Here is a 22,946-nt window from a genome sequence, read left to right as displayed (position 1 = left end):
CTGTTGGATAAGTTACTCACTTTGAAACAGTTTGGATGATGAAAACATCTTTCCCCCTCACAGACTCTTGAATTTGTACTCTTGTTTCTGGCAGGAAAAGGGGAAAAGAGAAGAAGGGTGAACAAGGCACATAACTTTAAAAAATACACACAAAAAACCCTGCAGCATTCCCCAATGTTGTAAAATATGGAAACTGGAACTGTTTCAAAACTCACTAGGTTTTCAGTTCTATGAAGGATAACGAACATAATTCGATTAATCACACCTTTTAAACATGTTAAGTTATACGACATGCTTAAGAAGGAATCACACTTGTCACTTAAAACAAGTAAATCTCCCCTCCTCACTTCCTGTACATAAACAGCGAGTGCTGGGCTGCTCTGAGCCCCGTATCCTTACAGGAAATGACAGACTCCTTCATTCAACCAGCAACAATTAAGAATCTGTTAGGCACAAATGTTAGAATAACATTGTGAAAGTAAAGATAAATAAGGCCCAGTATCCCTACTCTCAAAAAACTTGTGATCAGCCACAGGGAAACAATTAGGCAAATCCAGAGTGGGAAATTCCACAAGACAAACTCTTCAAAAAGTCAGTGCTGTGGGAAAAAAAAGAAAAGGTGAAGGGACTGCCCTAGTCTAGAAGAGAATAAAGAGATATAAAAAACACATCACTTGAACCAAGAATCCTGGTTTAAAAAACAAACAAAAGGGACTTCCCTGGTGGCTCAGTGGTTAAGAATCCGCCTGCCAATGCAGGGGACATGGGTTCGAGCCCTAGTCCGGGAAGATCCCACATGCCGTGGAGCTACTAAGCCCATGAGCCACAACTACTGAGCCTGCGCTCTAGAGCCCACAAGCCACAACTACTGAGCCCACATGCCACAACTACTGAGCCTGTGCTTCTAGAGCCTGCAAGCCACGACTACTGAGCCCATGTGCCTAGAGTCTGTGCTCCGCAACAAGAGGAGCCACTGCGATGAGAAGCCCACCCACCGCAATAAGAAGCCCACGCACTGCAACAAAGACCCAAGGCAGCCAAAAATAAAAAAACAAATAAATAAATTTATAAAAACAAAAACAAAAACCAGCTAGGACAACTAGGAAAATTAGAACGTACATTAGCTATTAGATGATAGAGAATTATCATTAATCTCTTTAATGTGACAATGGTAGCGTATCTACATGGGAGAAAGTCCTCCTTAGGAGACACATGGTCAAGTATTCAGGGGTTAAGTGTCAATGTCTGCAACTCAGTTCCAAATGGTCCCACAAACACACATTCATACAGCAAAGTGTTACCTGCTGAATCCGGGTGGTACTTATTCATATGGGTATTCATGGCACTACTCTTTCACATTTGTTATAGGTTTGAACATTTTCATTAGAAAGGTTGGAAAAAATAGAGTACATGTTTACAAAAAAGTGTGGTACCATGGAAAGAAAACGAGCTTGAGAGACAGGGAGATTGAGCTTTGAATCCCGACTCTGTTCCGTCTGGGGCCTCGTTCCTAACGTCACCCCTGAACTCGGTTCCTCAGTACCTGGTAATGGTAAGGACTCTACAGACGTTAGTTCCCTCCTTCCTTCCCCTCGTTCAGGAACTCGGGGGGCGGGCAGGCTCCTCCTGAGTCTCCCGCCACCAGCCTCCCTCAGCCCCGCTTCTACACTAGACAAAGGACTGCATCCAATTCCCTTTAGCAGCAAAATCTTCTCCCAACTCCCTGCATATTTCCCTCAATTATACTTGTTTCCCACTGAAGCCACATGGGGGATCTTGGGAGATAGGGAAGAGGAGGCAGTAATGGAGAAATAAATAGGGGAAGAGCAAATTTGTGCCTTTTCATCCAAGTGTCTTGTAAGTTCTCTAATATTTAAGTATTTGACAAAATCCTGCAGTGGAAAAGGAGAGGGAACCAGTATTTACTGAGTGCCTATTATGTGCCAAAAACTGTGTTAGGTACACAAATTATCCCACTTAATCCTCAGAACAGCCCAAATTATTTGCAGTTTAGACAGCTAAAATAACTTGCCAAGGGGAAGTTGTCTGACTCTCACACCTATGCAGGTCATCTGTCACTCCTGCTAGAATAATTTCAAACATCCGCCATTTCTACACAAAGTACAAAAGCTAAATAACACGTGATTTTCACAACCTGAGGTGTTTATGCAACATCATAAATCAGTTAGCAAAAAGCACTTCCTGACATGACATCATGAAGTCTAGCCCAAGGCAGTGCAGGCTGGGGTAAAGAACACCCACCACCCGATACCATGGCTACACAGGGCACACGCACCCCGCCTAAGGGGACGGATTCAACCAAGCGCTGAGCTAATGCTTCCTTCAGCTGAACAGCTTGTTCACGCACCCATGCAGTTGTTATCGGATGACGTCTAAGGACTAGACTTTAAGCCCCCAGATGTGACTGCCCCAGAATTCTCTATGGAGCTGGTATTAGTGGGAGCGGGAACACCGTGCTCGCCCACCTTGCTTGCCTGTCTTCCTGCTGGCAGAACTAACTGGACACCGAGGCTGACCGTTTCAGCTACGGCGGATGAGGGACTGGGCCAGCACAGCGTGTACCACAAAAAAAGCCACCGTCACGAAAGCACAGGATCACTCACCTCTGTCAGGCTCCTGGTAAACTTGCACTTTGCCCATCTCCACCCCCAGCCGCCTAGAGAAGAGAAAGAGGGAAAATGCTGAAAAAGTAACAGAACAGATGCAACATCTTTACTATTAAGGCTGATTTAGAAATTGATAAAAATAAAACAAATTTTTAAAAATAGAGGTATTCCTATTACGAGATTTAAAGTGGACGTAGAATTGTTCGGTCACCTAACCCATCACATCCCCACCCTATGCCAACCCAAGGCGGCCTCGGCCTCTCGACCCTGTCCTGGTTCTCCATCTTGGGCTCCCTGCCCTCCAGCCACATTTCTGCTGTTCCCTCTGCCTGGAGGGCTCTGCCCCAGACCTTCACTTGGTGCCTATTCAGGTTTCTCAATTCACATTGCATCCCCAGGGTTTAAAGGCACATGAGCACTAAGGCAGAACAACCTGCCCTCGTCTCTCGGTTCTCCCCACGTTTACCGCCATCTGAAGTGATCTTGTTTGTTTGTTTTGCTGACTTGCTTCTTGCCTGGCCCCTCTACTAAGGAAGGGTTCTGACTGGCTTGTTCACTGTTACTCCCCAGTATCTAGATCAAGGTCTGGTACACAGTAGGGGTTCAATATTTATTTAATGAATAACTAAAATTATACTGAACTGTAATCTATAAACTGTCTTCATATAGCATATACCCTTCATTGTTCTTTATACTCAAATAATTCTATACATATATAGCACCTAACACAACCTCTGGCACTCAGGAGTCACTCAATAAATGTCTGCTGAATGAATGTGTAGGAGTGACAACAGTTTACAAGAAGGTGAGCCTTTAATACACAGATGATAAGCAGATTAACTATAAAATATCTGCTTTCAAATTTAACAATCAGTGCCAATCCATTTATCAAATGTAAAACACCACACAATGAGTACAGATTTTAATACTATGATTATACTCACTCAGCGATTTTCTTTGACAGCTCCATACATGATGAATTAGAATTTGCCGAAAACAACACCAGACCCCCTTTGGTTATGTTCATCTTGGCTTCTGATTCAGGTGGCGCCACACAAAACATCAAAACCTTCTTGGTTTTCCAATTCTCAGAGCCTGGAAAGATACAAAATATATTAAGAACTGTCATATGATATGAAATACACCTGAAAATTTTTTAATAGCAAATGACTTAAGCTGAAGGAAATTAGTTTTTACCATGATGGAATCTTTTATATTAAACATGTTTATAGACAAATAGAAAGTCTATTTGAGTTTTAGGGTTCCAAATTTATGGAAAGATGCTATCATATGACTCAATTATTTTCATGACCACTGGGAATAAATGATAAACTTACAAGAAAGGTGGAGCTGAAGAGCTCAGTGTTTTATTGTTTGCTGCTTAAAGTCAATTACGACAACCTCCTTTTAGTCTCTGACAACAAAATTCCTCCTGGATTGACACACAGAAAAATGGCAAAGCCATTAGCAAGGACAAGGACTGACTGATCCTTAAACAATGAATAAAAAACCCGTCCATGCCCAGCTTTCCCTGTAATGCCTGTTCACCATGAAACCTCCCCCTGGCCTTGCAGCTGCCCCAGGTCCTGTCTAAGCCTGACCTTGTCATCTGCATTTTTCCTCAAGCGGAACACAAGGTTGACCAGGTAACAATAACCTTGAAGGAAAGTGACTCAGCCACGCAACTGACCAGCAGCAGGGCACAGACAGAAAGAGCCTGGCCTAGAGGTCATCAGAACCCTCCATGCTCTCCTCTTCCTCCCACTCTCTGGGCCGAGTGTCCTTATGGAGAAAGGCAGGCATGGGTTAGACGCAGGAGCAACAATCCACTAGGCCTTCGGGGATGGAGGCGCCTTCCCAGCAAGCCCACTGCATTTCCCCAGTCACATGTTTACGTGGGTGGCTCTGGGAAGGCTGGTGGACAGGAGCAAAAGGCTGAAGCCAATTATCTTATTTGTTATTCTGAACTTTTAATTACACAAGTAATAAACAAATACATTCTCCTTGTAAAAAAAACTGAAACATCAGAGTTTAGGCTAACGTCACTAGCTCCGATCCCAGGCTCCTTCCCACCCAGGTCCTTGGACCTGACAGTTCTTATTATTAGTTTGAAAGAGACACCATCAGGCTGTTACACGTTCACACATGTGATCCCCATAAAAAATACATATAAAAATTCATTTCTAACATAAAAAGGGATCATCGTACAAATCTACCTATAATCTGCTTTTTTAAAGAGCAATATATTTTAAGATCCCAGGTAGAAAGTATAGACCCATCATGTCCTTTTTAACTGCTGCCAGTGTTCCCTGGTGCAGGCACGCCACACTTAGCAGGTCACCAACCCCAAGAGGCCTCCTTATGCATGTGTGTGTCTCTCTCTGCAGTAACTGCCAGTGGGGGCCAGTGGGTCACTCATGGTCTCCCATGCAGGCTAGGAGAGCACATTTCCTCTTCAGAGGCATCCCTCAATGGGAAACACAGGCCATCCCAATGCACTTGACCTAAAGCCTATGAATTACAAACAGAAATGTATGAACAGCTGGCCAAAGCCCTAAGGAGACCAAGAAGGACCATTGGTGTGTACCGTGGAAAGTGGCTTTGGAGCAGGGATCGGCAAAGTACAGCCCACGGGCCAAAACAGGTTATTTCTTTTTTTTTTTTTTTTTTTTTCAAAACAGGTTATTTCTGTAAATAAAACTGTATTGGAACACAGCCATGCTCACTGTCTACAAGTTGTCTGTGGATGCAGTGGTAGAGTTAAGTATGGGCTGCAAAGCCTAAAATATTACCTGACCCTCTACAGAAAAAGTATGCCGAGCCAGCTTTACAGCATAGCGTGGGGCAGGGTGACTGGTGCAAATGAAAGAAATAATATTTAACCATCAACACTCAGAATCGGAGGAGATCCTAGGTGTCTTCTAACACCACCTCTCAACTCTTCTATGCCTGTGTTTAGGAACAGAGTCTGGAAAAGGAAACCACAACAAAAATAAAACTCATTCTCCTGTAGTTATGAATACAGGCTTTGGAGTCAAACCCAGGTTTGCATCTTAGCTCCTAGTTCCCCTTAACTCACTGTGAGGCCTCGCATAAATTAGTCACTCTCAGCTTCCACCCCCTCATCCATGGAACTGCGAATACTGACCGTACAGGGTCACTGTAAGATTAGTTCCTGTACAGCACTTAACACAGTGCCCCACATACAGGATACGCTTGGTAAATGGAAGCTCTGATGAGTCAACTTGTTAATATTTTGGAGTACATAATATGCATGGGATGGCCACCTTTTTACATCCTCTAACCTTCAAATAAGAAGTTTCTTAAAGGACAGCAGTGTTCTTGAGAGGACGTGGAACACTGAGAATCAAACTATCTGAGGGGAAGGAAGAGATCTTGGAAGTAACTCAGTCCATCTCTAGGACTCCTACCAAGGAGCCACTCCAGATACCTGAACAGCCCCAGGCCTGATGCCCACATCCTGAGGGTCCAGCCATTCCAAATTCTTCCTTAGAACACGCAGATTCCTCTCCCAGCAGCCTCCCCCTCCTAGGCTTTGTCCTTTCTTTGAAGATTTACGGTCAACTCCAAATTCCTTCTCCCCAGGGCAGTCCTCGACCTATCTCAAGATGGCTCTCTTGCCTCTGTGTATTCTCTTTTCCTGGAACCTTTCATTAATGGTCATGGTTTAAATGTCCTTCATCACTGACTATGGTCTCTAGGGTTTCAGTCTCCAGATACCAGGTTTCAATAATGGAAACCTAACCTAAGATCTCAAAATGGCACAGGCTTGGGAGTCCCTTTGGAAACAGTATCAGTATAGTCATGTTCTGTGACTACCCATCTCACAAGTCGGTCAAACAATAAAACTAGTTGCTAGTTTTAGTTCTCAGGCCATTGCTAGTTTTAGTTCTCCTTTTCCTATTGGAAATTCAAGTTGTGCTCTTTACCAAGCTTTAAGAGTTTTAAAGATTATCCTCGTAAACAAGATAATCACCAGGATGGGGCTGGCAGAAGGCTCACTAGTACAAGGCTATAGTGTGAATTGGAGAGTAAAGAGAACATTCCCATTTTCCCCCCATAAACTACAGGTGCTTTTACATTTATCCTAAATTCACTCTAGCATGTGTGAGAATTATATACAACACATGAAAACACAGCCTTTTCAGAGAATCTCAGAACCTTACGAAAAGCAAATCATATTCCTCTTTGCTTGAGACTGGGCAATCTGTTAAGTCCCATGAAGGAAACCGCTCTGAAAGACCACTCGCTTTGCAAGTGCTGGCAGTCATTTCAAAATGACTCATGCACATCTCAGATGAGGAAGGCTTGCATCAAAGTGTGTTGCTTTCCATCTAGTGCGTCTGCTGTGTAAATACCTCCCATCTAAAGATGGCTGGAGTCACAGTGTGAAGACCTGATTTGCCTCCCCTGGTTACCAGCTACAAGTCCTCGGCCTTCCCCTTCCCGACAGCAGAGATAGATGCTTGGTTAAAAACAGCTTCCCTCACCAGAATTTAAGGTCCAAGACAGCAGAGGTTTTTTCCACTATTATGTTCTCTGCTGTACACCCAGGGCCTAGAATAGTACCTGGCAGAGGGAGAGGCTTAACAAATGTTTGTCAAATAACAAATGTTTGTTGAATAAAGCCTGACCTCATTGAGTTGCAATGATTAACACATGGAGTTGCAAGAAGTCTGCAAATTAAAAGGTGTCAGAAAGTATAAAGAATTATTATTTTTATTAGTGATGTACCTCACTCAAAGAAAATTTGCTTTTTGGGGGTCAGTATTGAAGAGAATTAGAAGGGTGAAGCCTATATGTAATTAATCCTCCAGGCCTCTGTGACCCCAGGCACCTGGCTGTCTCTTCATCAGAATGTTTTCTTTCGGCTAAACACCATTTTCTGAGGGCTGTGAATTCTTATGACAACTCAATAAAGCAGGTACTACAAGTCCCCTTTGAGACACAAGATAAGTGACGCTTGAAGATGAAGACACCTCCTCAAGGCTGCCCACCCGGAAGCAGCAGACACCAGCTCAGCTTCAGCCTGTCTCCCAACACCACGGAGAGTGACCCGACACCCCGCATTTCAGGGGGCGAGGCAGACAAACACCCAGATTTAGAAATATGTGCGCAGTAAACACGCCTTGTTTGGAAAACAATTTATATCACGTGTCAAAGAAAGAACACATAACTCTGATTCAGTATTTCCCCGTTGGAGAATTTATCCTACGGAAAGAAAGAAAAAGCTCAATGACGGTCACTGCATGGTTTTTCTAAGAGGAGGAACACTGAACATATGCAAAAGTTACATAATGGGGTAATTAAGTAAAACTCTGAATATACATTCAATACAATAAAAACGGTAAATATCCGGGACTGTACGAAAGTGCTTACGTTAAGTAAGAGCAGAACTGCATCTCCTCCAACCCAAACTGGGTAATCATGGTACAGACGAGGTCGGGATAGGAATACGGACAAGAAGGGTAGGACTTCGTGGGGTTCAATAATGTGGGTGAATCACATATTTGTGCGTGGAACAGTTTTAAACATTATAAATCACATTTTCTCACCCCCCCAAATCCCCATCCCGAATTTCCCATTCCTTGCAAAAGCTAAACACCCAAACCGCGTCAATATTAATAAAAGGGGAGGGAAATCGGTATCATCACTGTGCAGTACTGCTGGAAACCATTTAAAAGCAGAAGAAAGCCTTAGAGCTACATCCCTGTCCTGACTCAAGCTCCGCGGGGCAACAGCAAGGCCCGCGCCGCAAGGCCAGCCCAGCACCGCCAGGGCTGTCAGTCTGCGCCTGAGGCTGGGCTTCCGCCCGCAGCCGCAGGTCCCGGCCCGCGGACCCCGACGAACCGGACCGGGCTGAGGGCTGCGCGCGGCCGGGTCCCCGCCGAGCCCCCCGCCCCTGCACCTGTGCCCCGCAGGGCCGGCCCGCCGGCCGCGCCACCACCTTCGCCGGCTCCCGCCCGCCTACCTGGCCCCGACCCCAGCCCCGGCCCCGCCGCAGCCTCCGCTGCCGAATGAGGAAAACGCCGGTACCCTGCCGACCTCTCCAAGAGCAAAATGGCGACTCCGGCCCGAGAACTGCGTGCGCAGCGACTGCGGGGCCTCGGGGCGGGGCCGTTCAAGGGGGCAGGGCCACGTGGGGCGGGGCCTCGAGAGGGACCATCCGTGTGAGGGGCGGGGCAGGGAAGGGGCCCACAGCGGGGAGGGGCGGGGCCTTCGAGTCTAGTTGGAATACTGCAGGCCGGGCGAGGGGCGGGGCCATGGGCGGGGCGAGTCCATGGGTGGGGCGGGGCTGACTGGAGGGGTGGGGCCAGGCTGGGCGAGGGGCGGGGCGAGGGGCGGGGAGGGGTGGGGCTGAGCCTCGAGAACCCGAGTGCGGACTTTTTTTTTTTTAAACAAATTTATTTATTTATTTTTGGCTGCGTTGCGTCTTCGTTGCTGCGCGCGGACTTTCTCTAGTTGCGGTGAGTGGGGGCTACTCTTCCTTGTGGTGCGCGGGCTTCTCATTGCGGTGGCTTCTCTGTTGCGGAGCACGGGCTCTAGGTATACTGGCTCAGTAGTTGTGGCTCTCCGGCTCTAGAGCGTAGGCTCAGTGGTTGTGGCGCACGGGCTTAGTTGCTCCGTGGCATGTGGGATCTTCCCAGACCAGGGCTCGAACCTGTGTCCCCTGCATTGGCAGGCGGATTCTTAACCACTGTGCCACCAAGGAAGCCCGCGACTGCGGACTTTGATGTCTGGAATTACAGAAGTCTGGGTTCAAGTCTTTACTGGCCTGTAACTTTGGGCAATGTCACTTCACCTCCCTGAGCCTCAATTTCCTCAGCTGAAAAATGGAGATGCTAGTAGCACCCATCTCAGGGGTTGTTGTGAGGATTCAGTAAAATAACACTTGCGGAACTTCCAAAACAGTTCCTGGTGCATAGTAAACCCTCAGTTGTTATTACTATTATTTGCTTTGTTGCCCTTTCTTCTTTTATCACAAAGTAAGGAATTGGTGCTTGCCTGAATTCCTTATATTTAAGTATGTTTAATATATATATAAAACATAATAATAGCAAACACGTATGGAGCACTTACCATGTGTCAGGCCAAGTGCTTAACATATATTAACTGTAACTTATTTAATCCTCACAGAACTATGAGGTAGGTGTTATTATTATCTCCATTTTAATAGTTGTGGTAACTGACACCCTGACGTTCAATATCAATAACTTGCCTAAGGACAAACAAACATGGACAAGAACTTCAATCCAGGCGGTCTGGCACCACGGTCTGCACTACGCTAGACCCTATACCACATCGCAGCTCCAGTTCTGCTTTGGATTTTTCACTAGAGTGAGGCTTGAAATCATTCGTGAGAGGTGGCACGGCCAGCTAGAAGCGGCCGGACTCAAATGGAGTCATTTAAGACATTTCCTTTGCCTGACAGTTTCACGGGGTCATACCTCTGTGAAGAACAAGGCCCGTGAGCCCACAGGCAGATTCGGGTACAGAACTGAATGCCCTTACTTTGGTAAGTGGACTTTGGTTTCACCCACTGCTTCTGCACAGACACAACCTTCACGCACCCCACCTCCTGGCTTCAACCTGCGTTGGCTCCACCCAGCACTCCAGGGTGCACGTGACTGGATCTGACCAATCAGGGCCACTCATCCCTCTCAGCTCCCTGATTCGCTCCAAGGACAGGCCACTGAGCCAATGGGAGCCCAGAAGACGCAATCTCGCGCCTCAGTGGGCTACGGAGCCAGTAAATTCCTTCCCTCCACCCTCTGCAGCCAGGGGCCTGGGTGTTGTCCCCTTTCTTACTTCTCATTGTTCTTTCCCACCAGCCTGTTCCTCCATCCCTGAACTATAGGGCACGTACACATGCTGTTCCTGCCTCCAAGAATGCTTTTCCTCTTGCTGCCCTCTGCCCTCATTAACTCCTACTTAAACACCTAAACACAATTGTCATTTTTAAGCCTTCTCTAAACCACTCCCCTTCTCAAAAAAAAAAAAAAAGTACTTTTCCTTCGTTAGGCTTATCATGATCGCTAATTATGTATTTATGTGTATGGTCATTTTATAAATATCCCCACCCCAGTCCCTATAGACTATAAGCCCCTATGGGCAGGTCCTTTGTCTCTTTTGCTGATCCCTGTTTGCAGGTACCCAGCACAGTACCTGGCACAAGTGTGGTACTCAAGAAATGTCGGTACCATGGGTGATCTCAGAATTACCCTCCCCCCCATGGAAAGGAGGAGGGCAGTAGCACAGAATTGTATAGTATTTGCACCACGCAGGGACAATATTCCTGATAATTTAAAAATCGTCTCTGCTGAGCCAGTATGAGCTAGCTCCCACATACCATGCTCCCAGCATTTGGCAATGAAATTGTTAGTTTCTCAATCAATCAGTTTCTCCTCATTGCAGGCACTTAGCTTACAGTTTCCCTTGCTCTATTACACCAGATACCACTTCTCCATCCACTTCCAATTCTCCAAAGACTCTTCTGAAATCCTCCATAGGCTGATGTCTCATCTCCCTTCCTCTTTATCCTTGGGGTTTAGGCCATGGGAGTGAACCATGGTGGACATCCAGCCCAGATGACCCACCAGTGGCTGCAGCCCCAGTCACTACCTGACTGCAACTCTATGAGAGACCCCAAATGAGAGCCACCCAGCTGAGCCCAATCAAACCACAGAAAATTGAGAGATAATAATAAATATTTGTATTAAGGTGCTGAGTTTGGAGATATCTTGATACACATCTATAGGTAATGAGCAAGAAAGGGGCAAAACCAGAATCTAGAGAGACTGGGGTCAGTTTCACTCTAATGCGGTTTTGGTTAGCCTATTGCTAAGCTTGATAATCGCTTGCCCACTTGGAGGTTTGCAGAGTCTGCATATTACGTAAGTGCTCAGTTTGCCTGTACCACATCATTGACCATATTCAAGGGCCAAACTGCTGCACATAGAATATGAATCAAAACACCTGATCCTAAGACATTTCCCTTCAACATTTTTTTAAAGGAAGGAAAAGCATCTTTGCTATAGTTTTATAAAGGTTTTTAGTGGAGTGGTAAGCCAGAAACCCCCAGTCTGCGTCCAGCCTCCTCTTTGCAGAAATGACCTCAGCCAGAGAGGTGAAGGCACCTCTCTGAGCTTCAGTTTCCCCATCTGAAAAATGGGCACTAAGATCAGCAGCTGCGTGGACATTCTGGGTGGGAATGACTTTTCTGCGGAATCAGTGAGTTTTGCAGCTGCCTCTCCGCCTTCGTGTCTCTGGCCATCAGGAATGAATAAACAAGGCTTTGGTTTTCCTGCAAGTGGAGGAGGATGGCAGCTTGTCTGGCCATCGGAGGGTGCAGAGGCCAGGGACCTGGTCACTAGACAGGGAAATTGGGAACTTTCCCACATTGTGTTCTTTCCCTCATCCTCCGGATTTTCTCCTTTTTTAACCCACCCGCCATGAGAAAAGCTTCATTATATTTCATGATGAGTAATATTTACATGTTATAAAAAATTCAAACAAACATGAAGAAAAAATTTAAAAGATATTTGCCATTATCTCACCATGGAGAGATAAGCACTTGACTTTTTTTTAACCTCCCTATTCCACTTAACAATTTATTTATTATTTTTTAATTAATTTATTAATTTATTTACTTTTGGTTGCGTTGGGTCTTCGTTGTTGCGCGCGGGCTTTCTCTAGTTGCGGTGAGCGGGGGCTACTCTTCCTTGCTGTGCTCGGGCTTCTCATTGCGGTGGCTTCTGTTGCAGAGCACAGGCTCTAGGCACGTGGGCTTCAGTAGGTGTGGCACACGGGCTCAGTCACTGTGGCTCATGGGCTCTAGAGCACAGGCTCAGTAGTTGTGGCTCGCGGGCTCTAGAGCGCAGGCTCAGTAGTTGTGGCGCACAGGGCTTAGCTGCTCCGAAGCATATGGGATCTTCCCGGAACAGGGCTTGAACCCGTTTCCCGTGCATTGGCAGGCAGATTCTTAACCACTGTGCCAGCAGGGAAGCCCCTCCACTTAACAATTTATTGTGGACACGGTTCATGTTAATGAATTAGGTCAATGTCATCGTCGCATGTGCCATGGAGTAAAGAGCAGAGACTTAGGAACCAGAAGGCCTGTATCCAAATTCCTTTTCCTCTACACACTGGGTGTGTGACCTCCTTTACCCCTCTGCACTGGCTTCCTCACCTATAAGATGGGAATGACCACAGCTTCCACCTTACAGGGTTGTGGTGATATCCAAATGAGCTGTCACCTGGCACACAGGTGCTAACCTCTCACTGCAGCCACACTTACTGTGAGCCGTTGTGATATGGAGGGACCGTGACATTTTTAACCCATCTCCAATTCTGGGCACTTTTTACTAATATACACACCTGTCTTTGCACCTTTGCGCAAGTATTTTCTCTCAAAGACAAATACCATATGATATCACTTATATGTGGAATCTAAAATACGGCACAAATGAACCTATCTATGAAATAGACTCACAGACATAGAGAACTAACTTGCGGTTGCCAAGGGGGAGAGGGGGTGGGGGAGGGATAGACTGGGATTTTGGGATTAGCAAAGGCAAACTATCATATATAGGATGGATAAACAACAAGGTCCTACTGTATAGCACAGGGAACTGTATTCAATATCCTGGGATAAACCATAATGGAAAAGAATATGAAAAAGAATGTATATATATATATATAACTGAGTCACTTTGCTGTACGACAGAAATTAACACAATATTGTAAATCAACTATACTTTGGTAAAAATATACATTTAAAAAATTTTTTTTAAGTTTTCTCTCTCATTAAATTTCTAGAAGTGAACTTGCTTGGTCAAAGGATATGCCCTTTTACAATTTTGTTCCCCAGAAATTTTGTACCAATTTACATTCTTGCCAGAAAGGTGAAGAGTGCCCTTTTCCCCTCATCCCCGCCGACACCAGGCACTAGCCATTCTTTCACTTGGCCGAGTGGATGGTCAATGTTTGCTGGGCATTTACAATTATTTCTCCACGTCCAGCTGCCTGTAGCTGCCCTGGCCACCTTGCTAGCTGAACTTCATCTCCATTCACTCACTCAGCAAATATTGAGAACTTAGTGCATGCCTGGCCCAGTTAGAGCCGGGCTACAGCAGAGACAACAGGGCATCCACCTCGGGAGGCGAGCCACCACATAGTTATAGCAAAGCGTCTGCTTCAGTGCCCAAGAAACTGTGCCGTATAGGTGAGATCTCTGTACATAAATATAGAATGTACATTTTGTAAATATATGAATGATATTACTATTATCACTATATATGACTCATTATCATTATACAGATCATGATAATATTGCATATTATCATGATCGTTTTCAGCCATAGGACCTTAGAAGTCACTTCTCCTCTCCAGCCTTCCATTTTCTCATCTGTAAACAGGCACAGTTGAGAGCACGGGGTGGGACCGTGTGTGTTTGGAGCCTGGCAGTGAGGCTGTAGCGGCCTCCTCCTGCTGGCCATGCCCAGCCCAGGCCTGGGACCCGAGCCTCTTGCTGGCCTCCCACTCTCTGCAGCTGTTCCCCTCAGCACGTGGCTGGCACTGAGCTGAGCCACAGCAGCACCCTAGCTGCCAGGACCGTTTTAAGAAATTACTCCCATGATGGAAAGTGCAGAGTTGAAGGCTGATGATCCACCACAAGCCACCTCCCAACTCAACTCCACTGGGTCCCTCCCAGCCTGGAGTCACAACAAACACTCCCCAAACCCTATTTCTCAGGCTCAGACCTCCAGGTCCCTCCCTCTAGGTCCAGGGAGGGGCATCCTGAGCTGCGTCTTAGGGCCTCCTGACCCCCTCCCCGACCTGCCCTGCCACTGCACCAGCTGGAGACCCCCTTTGCCACCATCCTGCTGGCAACTTCTCCTCCCCCTTCACTAGAAGCCCCTCCGAAGGAAACGGAGGGAGGGGGGCCCACCTGGTGGTGCTACACCTGCCTTGGTGCCCTCACTTCCTGGTGCCTCCCTCCCAGGAGTGAAGCTGGCCACCTCCTTCACTTCTTCCTGGGCTCTTACCACTCATTCATATTCTGTATTTGGTGGAGGTGGCAGCAAACAGAAAGAAGTTTTTCCCCATTCGCATCCCATCATAAGTGTTTATATTAGTCAGGACTCTTGCAATGAAACCCGATTCACACCAGCTACAAATAAAGGAGCAGGGACTCATCGGTTTATGTAACTCAAAGGCCCAGGGTGAAGGTTCAGGTATGGCTGGATCCTGGGCTCCACGACCCCAGGGTTTTGTCTTTCTCCATCGTGAAGCTCTGTCTGCTCTCTTCAACTTCCATGGCTTTATTCTGAGACAAGCTCCACCCATGTAATGGACCCTCACTTGCAGGCTCATCTAGAACTGAATGCTTGTGGCCTCAGTGGGGGAGAAGTCTGGGCTGGTCCAGGGTCCTTTCCAATCTATGATGAAGGACTCCAATGTCACACATACACACAGACGTCACACACGCTCAAAGGTCCCCCACGTGGATGGCACACCCAATCATAAGTCGCACACTCACCCTTACACGGATGTGACTCAGTATTCACATGGATGTCTCACATACCCTGGAATCCTTCCCATTTAGATAGTATATTACAGTTGTATAAATGCTCACCCATGGAGGGCTAACTCATTTAGATTTCATTTATGTGCCACTTTTTCACATACCTCTTACATAAAGCAGGGTGCAATAAGTCTGATGTGTGTCAGAATGAAATAAAATAGTGCAGAGTCTTTGTAAGGATTAAATACATTCAATTAAAAAAGAAACAAAACCCTGCCTATCATCAAAAGGCACAGACTGAGAAGAAGTATTCACAATATGTATATCTGACAAAGGACTTACATCTGGATTATATAAGCACCCTTAAAAATCAATACTAAGGTTCACTTCACACCTGCTAGGTTGGCCTTAATGAAAGTATTTTAAAAAAACCAGAAAGGACTTCCCTGCTGGCGCAGTGGTTAAGAATCCGCCTGCCAATGCAGGGGACACAGGTTCGATCCCTGGTCTGGGAAGATCCCACATGCCGCGGAGCAACTAAGCCCGTGAGGCACAACTACTGAGCCTGCGCTCTAGAGCCCGCGAGCCACAACAAATGAAGCTGCACACCTAGAGCCCGTGCTCTTCAACAAGAGAAACCACCACAGTGAGAAGCCCGCGCACCACAATGAAGACCCAACACAGCCAAAACTAAATAAATAAATAAATAAATTTATTTAAAAAAGATAACAAGTATTGGTGAGGTTGTGGAGAAATTGGAACCCTCCTACATTGCTGGTGGCGATGTAAAATGATGCAGCCACTCAGAAACAGCTCAGCAGTTCCTCAAAAAGTCAAATATAGAGCTGCCATGTGACTCATCGGTTGTGCTCCTGGGCATCTACCCAAAAGGACTGAAAATAGATGCTCAATAGATGCACGTGTATACACACATGAAAAGCAGTATTATTCATAATAACCAAAGGTGGAGAAAACCCAAATGTCCATCAACAGATGAAAGGATAAACAAGTGTGGTGTCTACACACAAGGGAATTTTTTTAAAATAAATTTAATTATTTATATTTGTTTTTATTTTTGGCTGTGTTGGGTCTTCGTTGCTATGCGCGGGCTTTCTCTAGTTGTGGCGAGTGGGGGCTACTCTTCGTTGCGGTGCACGGGCTTCTCATTGTGGCTTCTCTTGTTGCAGAGCACAGGCTCTAGGCACGTGTGCTTCAGTAGTTGTGGCACGTGGGCTCAGTAGTTGTGGCTCGCGGGCTCTAGAGCGCAGGCTCAGTAGTTGTGGTGCACAGGCTTAGTTGCCCCGCGGCATGTGGGATCTTCCCGGACCAGGGCTTGAACCCATGTCCCCTGCATTGGCAGGTAGACTCTTAACCACCGCGCCACCAGGGAAGCCCCTGCACAAGGGAATATTATTCATCCATAAAAAGGGAGAGACTACGACAGAAGACACAGCATGGATGAACCTCAGAAACATGAAGCTCAGTGAGAGAAGCCAGACACAAAAGGCCACATACTGTATGATTCCATTGACATGAAACGTCCAGGATAGGTAAATCCATAGAGACAGAGGCAGATTGGTGGTTGCCAGGAGCTGGGAGGAGGGCAAATGGGGAGTGATTGCTTAATGGCCATGGATTTTCATTTTGGGGTGATGAAAATATCTTGAAACTAAACAGAGGTGCTAGTTGCACAATACCATGAAAGTACTAAATGCCACTGAGTTGTACACTTTAAAATGGGCCATGATGGAATACACGTTATTCAAATTTCATCTCAAGAAAATCAACAGTAAGAAAGCAAATAATCCAGTTTTCAAAATAGGCAGATGATTTGGACAGATGCTTAAATAAAGAAGATACACAAGTGGCAAAAAAACCACAAAAAACACAAAAAACAACACATGAAAAAAATGTTCAATATCATTAGTCTTCAGAGAAATGTGAATTAAAGCCACAATGCTATATCACTAAACGCGCACGAAGATGGCTAAAATTCAGTTTAACAATAGCAAATCCTGATGCGGGTACAGAGGACCTAGGACTCTCACACTTTGCTGGCAGGCATCTAAGCCAGTACAACCACTCTGGAAAACAGTTTGGTGGTTTCTTATATAGTTTAACATAGAACTCCCATAAGACTCAGCCATCCCATTTCCAGGTATTCACCCAAGAGGAATAAAAATGAATGTCCATCCAAAGGCCTTGCACATGAATATTCACAGCAGCTTTGTACAGAGTCTCCCCAAACTGGAAGCAACCCACACATCCCTCAGCTGGGGAATGGATAAACTGGAATCCTGCTCCTGGATGAGTCTCAAAAACTTTGTGTGAGTCAAAGAAGACAAGACAAGAAAGACTTCAGACTGTGTGATTCCTTTCGTAGGGAATTCCCGGGAAACTAATCTAAGGGGACAGGAGGCAGGTGAGGGAGGCCTGCAAAGGGACAAGAAGGAACTGTTCACAAAGACAGAAAAGTTCTATTGTGTCCTGTAGCACGACAGTGGTACAGCGATTACATTGTGCTTTATGTAGATCACACCTCCTTTACACCTCCGTAAAGTTTATTGGTAGCAACCGGCCTGACCCTGAGGGCAGATCCTCTGTCCTGTGCGCTGTCCACACTCATTTCCTGCCTCTTTCCCTCCAAGCACCACTCCCCCCGCCCGTTCCTCACCCCCCCGACCGTGTTCAGGCCTCCGTGTCTTCACCTCTGCTGTCTTGTTCATGCTCTTCCCCTCCCAGCTCTGCTTGCTGAATCCTGACCCCACTGACACCCAGCTCTGCGAAGCTTCCTCATCCCACCCGCTTCCCTGACATGTGACTTTCACTTCTCTTTGGGCACTTAGAGGCATAACCCGCCAGCCAGGCCACCCATGGCGAGGCGATGGATGGGGGCAGGAGAGGGAAGACTTAGCTGAGAAGAGGCTGGAATGTAACGGACCCAGAGTCAGGGGCACGGAGGGACAGTGCAGTAACCGCCTCCTCAGCCCACTGTCCAGCAGGAGGGTGAGGGAACAAGTATGAACCCAGGAGGAGGGTGAGGAGGCAGGCATGGGCCAGACTTTAGAACTCAGAAGAGCCAGAACAGGGGCTCCTGCTGATTCAGCCTTTGATCCTGGGAAGGCAACCAGGGTGGTGCATCAGTTAGAACACAGCCACATGTAACAGAAAACTAAGTAACAGTGGCTTATGTAAGACAGAAGTTTATTTCTCTCTCATATATGGCAGCTTCACAGGGTCCCAGGGACCCAGGCTGTTATTAGCTCACCACTCCACCATCCCTAAAGATTAAGCTTCATTCTCGTGATTCAAAATGGCTGCTAGAGCTCCAGCCATTACAACTGCATTCCAGGTCAGCAGCTGGAGGAGAAGTCCAAAGAAGGGCCTCTTCCTTTTAAGGACACTTCCCAGAAGTTCCAACACATATTTTGTCCACATTTAGCCCCATGGCCTCACCTAGCAGCAGAGGAAATGCTGGGAAATGAAGTCTTTTGCTGAATTCATTGTGGCTCTCAGAGAGTATTGGCAGTGGTTCTTTTTTTTTTTAATATTTATTTATTTTTATTTGGCTGCACTGGGTCTTAGTTGCGGCATGCAGGATCTTTGATCTTCGTTGTGGCATGAGAACTCTTAGTTGTGGCATGTGGGATCTAGTTCCCTGACCAGGGATTGAACCCAGGCCCCCTGCACTAGGAACCTGGAGTCTTAGCCACTGGACCACCAGGGAAGTCCCTTGGCAGTGGTTCTTAAACTTGAGCGGATGTCCTAATCAACTGGAGGGATTGTTAAAACTCAGAGTGCTGGGCCCAACCCCAGAGCTTCTGACTCAGTAAGGCTGTGGTGGAATCTGAGAAACTGTGTTTCTAACACGTTCCCATGGATGACGATGGTGCTGTGCAGCGGTCACACTTTGGGAACCACTATCTAGGACCGCTAAGGATGAAGGACGACGGGATGTTGGGGAGGTACTAGCCATCTCCATCACAGGCAGGGCGGGGACCCGACCGCATCCCACAAAGGGCCACTAGCAGCGTCACCACCTCCTTGCGGTCGCTGGCGTGTCCTCCCGCCTCTCGCACTTCTGCCCACTCTCCGCGCACCGCAGTGGAAGAAGGATCGCCCGCTGGTCATCCATAACGACTCTGGCACGTGCAAAGCTGGCTTTGCTGGGGATGACGCCCCCCCAGCCGTGTTCCAGTCCGTGGTCTGTCGTCCCCGACACCGGGGCGTCATGGTGGGCATGGAGCATAAGGATAGCTATGGTGGGGGAGGAGGCCCAGAGCAGGCGGGGCATCTTGACCCTCAAGTACCCCGTGGAGCACAGCATCAACAGCAACTGAGAGGACACAAGGGACACCTAGTGCCACACCTTCTACAGCGAGCTGCAGTGGCCCCCAACGACCACCCGGTGATGCTGGCCGAGGGGGCTGCCACCACAAGCCCAAGGCCAGCCGTGAGATGACCGAGATCCTGTTCGAGACATTCAACACGCCATGTAAGTGGCCATCCAGGCCGTGCCGTCCCTGTGCGATGCCTCTAGCTGCACCTCTGGTATTGTTGTGGACCCGGGGGGTGGGTCACCCACATGGTGCCCATCTCCGTGGGTTTACGCCCTGCCCCAGCCTTCCTGCGTCTGGACCTGGCTGGCTGGGACCTCATGGTGCCTGGCTACAGCTTCACCACCATGGCTGAGAGGGAAATCACGTGTGACATCAAAGAGCAGCTCTACTCGTGGCACCGGAGTTGCAGCAGGAGATGCCACCACTTCCTACTCCTCCCCGAGAAGAGCTGCGAGCCACCTGACGGTCAGGTGCTCACCATCGACGAGGAGTGGGTTCTGTGTCCAGAGGCGCTTTTCCAGCCCTCCATCCTGGGTTTGGGGTCCTGTAGCATCCATGAGACCACCTTCCACTCCATCATCAAGGGTAACGTCCACATCCAGAAGGACCTGTCCGCCTTCATGGTGCTGTCTGGTGGGACTACCGTGTACCCCGGTATCCTGGGCAGGATGCAGAGGGAGATCAGGGCCCTGGCTGCCAGCAGGATGAAGATCAAGCTGCTCACTCCCAGGACTTCCCTGGTGGTCCAGTGGCTAAGACTCCGCGCTCCCAATGCAGGGGGCCTGGGCTTGATCCCTGGTCCGGGAACTAAGATCCCACATGCCGTGTGGCACAGCCAAAAAAAAAAAAAAGATGCTCACTCCTCCCGAACGCAAGTACTTGGTGGGGATCGGGCTTCACCCTGGCCTCTCAGTCCACCTTCCAGCAGATGCGGGTCAGCCAGCAGGACCCGGCCTCTCCATCGTCCACCACAAATGCTTCTAAACAGACTGCAAGCAGATGCACAGCATTTGCTGCATGAATTCATTCAGAAGTATAAATTTGCCCTGGCAAGTGTACACACGTCGTGCCAGCCTCATGAAACTGGAATAAACCTTCGAAAATTGTCCTTGAAACTTATATCTGAGATTGTAGAACTTGCTGCTGATTTTGACCTTGTATTCAATTCTTGCCCTGGTGTATGTTTACTACCCTGTGCATAACTTTGATCTAAACCCCTAGTTACAGGCGGCTCTGTCACTTCGTGGCTGAGGTGAGAAAATGTTTATGGAGGAGAAATCGTTGGCTGGATGAGAATCTGTGAGACTATGAATCTCCCGATCTGTGCAGGGTATTAACATGTCAGAACTGCCTATTCCAGGATTTCTCTAGAGGCTGGCAAGAGTCCTGAACCACCTGTCATTTCTGTCTTGCTGGCCTGACAGAGTCTGGGAAGGTCCAAGCCTTAGGACCCGCTTTCCTTTCTTACTTGATGTTTTCCTGCCAGTACACTGTGGGTTGTTACTAGCCTTGAGTTAGAAAATGGTTTGCATTTACACCTGTACATTTATTCGTCCTTTTAATTTATGTAAGATTTTTGTACACAATTCTCAGTTCCTTAAGAGGTGACGAGAAATTTTGGTTTTATATTGTCACGTGAGAACATTAGGCCCCAGCAACGCATCATTGTGAAGAAAAGTGCTGCAGTAAACCGAAAAAACAAAAACAAAAAACAAACAAACATACAAAAGACCCTCTTTCAAGGCTTTCCCTTTGGAAGCTCACTCCATATCCCCTACTGAATATATAAAAAGGCACCCACATATCACAGAAAATATAATCCTTTGCTATAAAATAAAATTTGAAAGGATTTTTATGGTTTTGCTTCTGAAAATATTTGGCACAAGGGTTCACTCAACTTATGATTGACTGTAGTTTCTGAGCAATCAGCTTTCATCTTACTTTGTGGGGAATTCTTGCAAAATGAGAAAATCTAAGCCACATGTTTTCTGCTCTCCTGAAAGTGTTATGAACACGAGATTTAATGATGAAGAAATTGACTATAATGTTATATTTTGTAGGCATTTAATTAAACATTTATTAATCTTGGTTTTACAGGTTTTTAAAAAATTTTTTGGATGTAACAAAATAAATTTTTAGATGTCAAATATAAATGAAGGCCCTTGAAACAGTCATAAGTCCTGGACTTGGTGCCAAAAGAGTGTGCCAGACAAAGTGGGAGCTCTTCCTGGAAGCTGAGAGTGTGGACCCTGTAGAGGCTCCTTCACCTGTAAATCACTGCAGGGTGGTCCCATGGGAGGGAGCAGCTGGGCCCCGTTCATGGCCAAGGCTGGAGCTGGAGCCAAGGCAGAGGCTGCAGGGAAACAGGTTCTGTCTCAGCCTCAGGAAGCTGGTCAGAGCTGCCGACAGAAGGACTGTCCTGTCTGGGAAGCACCACTGGAATGGAAATAAAGATTTCTCTGTAGGTCAGGAGAGGCTGGGTTCTGCTGCAGTAACAAATGAGCCCCAAACCACTAGGCTTCTACCAACAAAGAGTCCTTTCACATACTATGAGTCCATCGTGGGTCACCTGGGAGCTCTAATCCACATCACCCACACTTGATGCCCCAGCCTGAAGGAGCAGCCCCTGTGTGGGGCACGGTCCCCGGCAAAGCAGAGGAAAAAGAACTGTTGCTAGTTACGCATCAACCAGTAAAGCTTCTGCTGGGAAGTGACACGTCACTTTTGCTCGCATCTGACAAAGATTCTCTCCTTGACCAGACTCTGCTCAGGCTCCTCTGAGTTCTTTTTCAACTAGCCTTCGACTTTTAGACTTCAGTGTTCATCTCTGCGTTGTCCAATTTTAGCAAGAGTCTTGCTAAATCAGTTTAGCCAGAATCCCCCATCCTCTGTTACCTGATCACCCTCCATATCTAATCCAGTTCTTCATGCTCCACCAACCCCAGGTGATGCGCCATCTCCCTGACCTCTCTCCAGCAAAGATCTTGTTTAGCCAGAATCCTCCCTTACCCCTGTTTCCTTTTATCAATTTTCCATCCACGGACTCCACCCTGCTCCTAGGTTATAAATTCCCACTCTACCTCGTCGTGCTCGGCGGGGAGCCCAATCCCTCTTCCCCACTGCAAATCCCCACTTATCCCGATGACCCCTCTTGAATAAAGCCTGCCTTACCAGTCTTTAACAGGGGTCAGGATGAATCATTTTTTCTTTAACGCATCCATTGGCCAGAGGAAGGCAGGTGACCTAGAGTGCTGTTAATGGAGCAGGGACGGAGAGGTCTCCAGCAGAAAGTGGCAGTGCACGCTTGTGAATAATAATGCAATCCTCCACCACTTTCCTCTGAGAGAGAAACCCACAGGCAACTCTCTGTGAAGCAGACCCCACCCAAGACAGCTGTCTTGTCTGTTAGGTCTCGTGCAACCACGTCTGGGG

General features: G+C 47.2%; 1 protein-coding gene and 1 pseudogene across 4 annotated transcripts in view; one reads left to right on the top strand and one right to left on the bottom strand.

Moving 5' to 3' along the window:
• PRPSAP2 (phosphoribosyl pyrophosphate synthetase associated protein 2) overlaps window positions 1–8,728 on the bottom strand; it is a 34,461-nt gene extending 25,733 nt beyond the window's left edge. For 2 of the 4 annotated variants that reach the window (XM_061177026.1, XM_061177028.1), the window contains exons 1-5: window positions 8,620–8,698; window positions 3,965–4,059; window positions 3,572–3,722; window positions 2,625–2,677; window positions 21–87 (exon numbers count right to left, since the gene is read on the bottom strand). In XM_061177026.1, coding sequence (XP_061033009.1) covers window positions 21–87; window positions 2,625–2,677; window positions 3,572–3,690 — 239 coding nt within the window. In that variant the 5' untranslated portion in view covers window positions 3,691–3,722; window positions 3,965–4,059; window positions 8,620–8,698. Of the gene's footprint in view, window positions 1–20; window positions 88–2,624; window positions 2,678–3,571; window positions 3,723–3,964; window positions 4,060–4,228; window positions 4,408–8,619 lie in introns of those variants that run through there. The other 2 variants (XM_061177027.1, XM_061177030.1) reach the window with 2 other exon arrangements.
• On the top strand, window positions 8,076–20,498 carry LOC133080417 (actin, cytoplasmic 1-like; annotated as a pseudogene).
• Window positions 20,499–22,946: the final 2,448 nt, after the last annotated feature.

This window comes from Eubalaena glacialis, chromosome 19 (assembly GCF_028564815.1).
Source record: "Eubalaena glacialis isolate mEubGla1 chromosome 19, mEubGla1.1.hap2.+ XY, whole genome shotgun sequence".
In the NCBI taxonomy this organism is placed as follows: Eukaryota; Metazoa; Chordata; class Mammalia; order Artiodactyla; family Balaenidae; genus Eubalaena; species Eubalaena glacialis.
The sequence above is the reverse complement of the archived record's forward strand: the minus strand, read 5'-3'. Positions and strand labels throughout refer to the sequence as shown.